At 34.7% G+C, this 3,842-nt stretch overlaps 1 protein-coding gene across 1 annotated transcript; it reads left to right on the plus strand.

Annotated features, from left to right (window-relative positions):
- The first annotated feature begins 1,920 nt into the window (after nt 1-1,920).
- Nucleotides 1,921-2,310, plus strand: LOC121247319. The gene has a single exon (XM_041145687.1). It carries the CDS (start codon nt 1,921-1,923, stop codon nt 2,308-2,310), a length of 390 nt encoding a protein of 129 aa, XP_041001621.1.
- Nucleotides 2,311-3,842: the final 1,532 nt, after the last annotated feature.

Consider the following 3,842-nt stretch of genomic DNA (forward strand, 5'->3'; position numbering starts at 1 on the left):
GATACCCTTAAGGAATCACTTACCACTGCCCCCATTATGCAACCCCCACAGTGGAACCTTCCATTTGAAATCATGATTGATGCAAGTGACTATGCCTTAAGAGTTGTTTTGGGTCAGCGTGTGAATAACATGCCTTTGAATGATGCCCAGAAAAATTATATCACTACTGAAAAAGAATTACTTGCAATGGTTTTTGCACTTGATAAATTTTGGGCTTACATTCTTGGTTCCCCTGTTACTATTTTCACTGACCACTCTACTCTTAAGTATTTGTTGGCTAAGAAAGATGCAAAACCATGCTTTGATAGAAACCAAAGTGGGCCTAGACTTAAAGATCCTTTGCAAGTTCCAGATAAGCCAATTACAAGATCAAGAGGTAAGAAGATCAAGTAAGCAATGCAAGGATTGGTAAAATCCACTTGAGATGAGTCTACCAAGAGCCGAGTATTCAATATGGGCTTGAGAGAAGGAGATCCAGTGATCATCCACGTCATACAAGCTATGGAACAGTGTGATGGGAACCAAGGTGGGCCTAGTTTTAAATTTTGCAAGTTTTAGATGGGCCAATTACAAGATCAAAAGCTAAGAAAATCAAGGAAGCAAAGCAAGAATTGGTGCAATCCACTTTGGATGAACTAGCAAGAGCCCAACTCACAAGATAGGGCTTTAAAGAAAAAGAACCAGTTTTGATCCAATTGATACATGTTGTAGAAGACATAACTTAGAGTTATTGTTTTGGCCTATTGTTATTGAAAACCTTCAATTTATTAAAATCATTTAAAGGATTTATTTTATTAGTTTAGAATAATCGGGCTTGAGGATGCTTGGCCCACATATTTCTTACGAACTAGGGTTTTTAGAAAGGTCTTGTATTTGGCCAATGGCTTATTTGGAAAGTTACTTTTTAGAAATTAGGGTTTAAAGAGGTACTGTAGTGAGTTACTATAGCCGCAGTACTGTAGATGTGACACTATTCACTCAGGGGCATTTTTGGAAGAAAAGGTTTTCTAGGGTTTGATTAGGTTTAGGTTTAAATACTCTTTGTAGCCTCATTTTAAGAAGTTTTATGAAATTTGATGAATTTATTCATTCTGAGTTAAATTTTACTCCTCTTGTTCTTAATTGAACTTTTGAACTTATCAAAGGTAAATCACAACCTTTGTGGCGTTCCTGCTTGTAATCTAGGTTCTTGAGACGGGTTCTTCAACGGGTCTAGATTTTAAAATAATCTAGGTTCTTGAAACGATTTATCAATAGGTCTCGGTTTTCCATCCATTGACATGATTTTGGCTTTCTTGGGTGAGTTTTCAAATTGATTGTGGGTTCAAGGGATTGCATTCCTACGGGTTCATATCATTTGGTATTCAGAGCAATGTTTCCAATCAGGTCTGATTCTATCTTTTAATTCTTGCATCTCTAATTTTTATTCTAGGGCTTCATTGTTCTAGGGTAAAAAAATAAAAAAATAAAAACAAAAAGTAGGCTACCGAAATTCTTAGGGTTTTTGGTTTGGCTGAAATTTGCATCACCTAGGGTTTCACAATTCTAGAGTTTCTTGCATGTCTAAGTTTGTCAATTGCTTGGAGTGTGGTTCCATTGATTCTCTTCTCTTTCATTGTCAATTCTTATGTGCTTGCTTGAATTCAATTGCTTGATTTTCACAATTGAGTATTGTTGTTTGTGATTTAATTAGAGAGAAGAAGAGAAAAAGTAAAGAAAAGAAAAGAAAGGAAAAGGAAGAAGAAGAAGATAAGAAGATAAGAAAGACTGGTCAGTTAAGCTTCTTGATGCTTTGTAGGCTTATAGTACAACTTTTAAACTAATCTAGGGATGTCCCCTTATCGATTAGTTTTTGGTAAAACTTGTCATTTACTTGCTGATATTCAACATTGAGCTCTTTGGGCTATAAAACATGTTAACATGTCACTTAATGAAGTTTCAGGGTTGAGAAAATTGCAGGTCAATGAATTAGATGAAGCTCGTCGGGATGCCTATGACAATGCTCAGCTGGCGAAAGAATGCATGAAAATTCTACATGATCAGAAAATTCATCCCAAGCATTTCACACTTGGCCAGGAAGTTATTCTTTACAACTCTTGCTTACATATTTTTCCTGGTAAATTGAAATCTCGATGGAATGGGCCGTACATTGTAAAGAAGGTTCATCCTCACGGGGAGGTAGACATTGTCAATCCAAAGAATGGCAATAGGTTCATTGTTAATGGACAACGTCTAAAGCCCTTTATGACTACCTTTGATCCAAACGAAGAGATCTTCTTGCATGTGCAAGACCCTATGGAAGTATCTTGATTTTGATTTTGATTTTTTTTTCTTCCCTTTACAGCTTTCTTTAATTGTTTTGCTTTGATTTTATATCATATGCTAGGTTGTCTATTTTGCTTAATTATTCCTCTACACTATGTTTTCTTTTTTGGATTCATTGAGGATCATGTCTCTCACTAGTTGGGGAAGCGTGTGTGCACTTGGTTGCATTAATGTGATATGCATTGATACACAAATGATTGACACAGACTCTCTTTCTAGCATTTTGTGAAATTTGAGCACCTTAGTGGAGTGGTTGAACGGAATTCTTTTTGTGAAGACTTATTTTCAAGCTTAAGCATAGAGCATGATTTTTTATGCATCATATTTTGTTGATATGTGGCTTGAAACATCGGGATGCTATACTTATTGAGATCAAACTTGGTAAGATTTATATAGAACGAAGGGTAAATTTTGAAGGACATTTTGCACATGCTTACACTTGTAGTGTTCCTCTTTTACTGTTCACTGATTTAACATAGGAGAGGTAAACAACAGGACTGCCGAGCCATGCTTCAAAAAGAAAAGAAAGGAAAAAAAGAAGAAGAAAAGGAAGGGAAAAAAAAATTTGAAAAGAAAGGAAAAAAGAGATGAAAGTGATATTTGAAGCTTTCCTAAATTAAGGGCTAGAAACAATTACCCAAAACTTTGGGGGTTGAGTGTTCAACCCTTAAAACAGAGCTGGCATGAAAAGTGCTAGTCCCTTGGGCTTTGAGGTAGTTAGAATTAACAATGATTAATCTTAAGGTTGAAAAATCTTGAGACAAATCATGGCTAGTAATGTGGAACGCACAGCCAGTTTAGCTCCACACACACATTTGAATTTTGAGACATTTGCCTCAATTCTTTGTGAAAGATTGTTGAGATAGTCTTGGTGTGTATAGCCCCTGGGGGTTGAGTAGTAACGTGTCACTTTTGTGAGAATTCAGAATTGTGTTTGATTGTTTTTGTTTGGATTTTTATTTTTATACAATATTCATCTCAATTAATTTTCATTATTTTGCTCAAGGATTAGCAAAACGCTAGTTGGGGGGTGTGATTGAGCTAAATTATTGCATATTTTATATATCTAGAACCAATATATTTTATTTATTTGATTACATTATCATTGGTTTTAGATGAAAAAATGGTTAAATTGCATAAATCCGAGCTGTGCTTTAAATTGATTTATAGCATAGTTAATGCTTAATTTTATAACTTGTGATTTAATTGGGCAATATTTCTTCACATGCACAACACATTTTTTATATTCTATTCTTTCTTTCTTTTCATTTTATTTTATTTTTGTTGATTTCTATTTTCTTTTTATTTATTTTTTTTTCCAAGTCAAGAAATGCAAAAGCATGACAAAAGTCAAAGAGGCACCAAAAGGCAAGTCAAAAAGGCACCAAGTTTTTTTTATTCTCTAAAGCCACAGCACACGGGACCCAAGCTACTTTTGGGTTGATGAAAAGTTGAGTTTTAGCATATGGCATTTTGGACAGAAACAGCAGTAGTTTGGCATTTTAATTTTACGCAAA

Source organism: Juglans microcarpa x Juglans regia, chromosome 1S, assembly GCF_004785595.1.
Source record: "Juglans microcarpa x Juglans regia isolate MS1-56 chromosome 1S, Jm3101_v1.0, whole genome shotgun sequence".
NCBI lineage: Eukaryota > Viridiplantae > Streptophyta > Magnoliopsida > Fagales > Juglandaceae > Juglans > Juglans microcarpa x Juglans regia.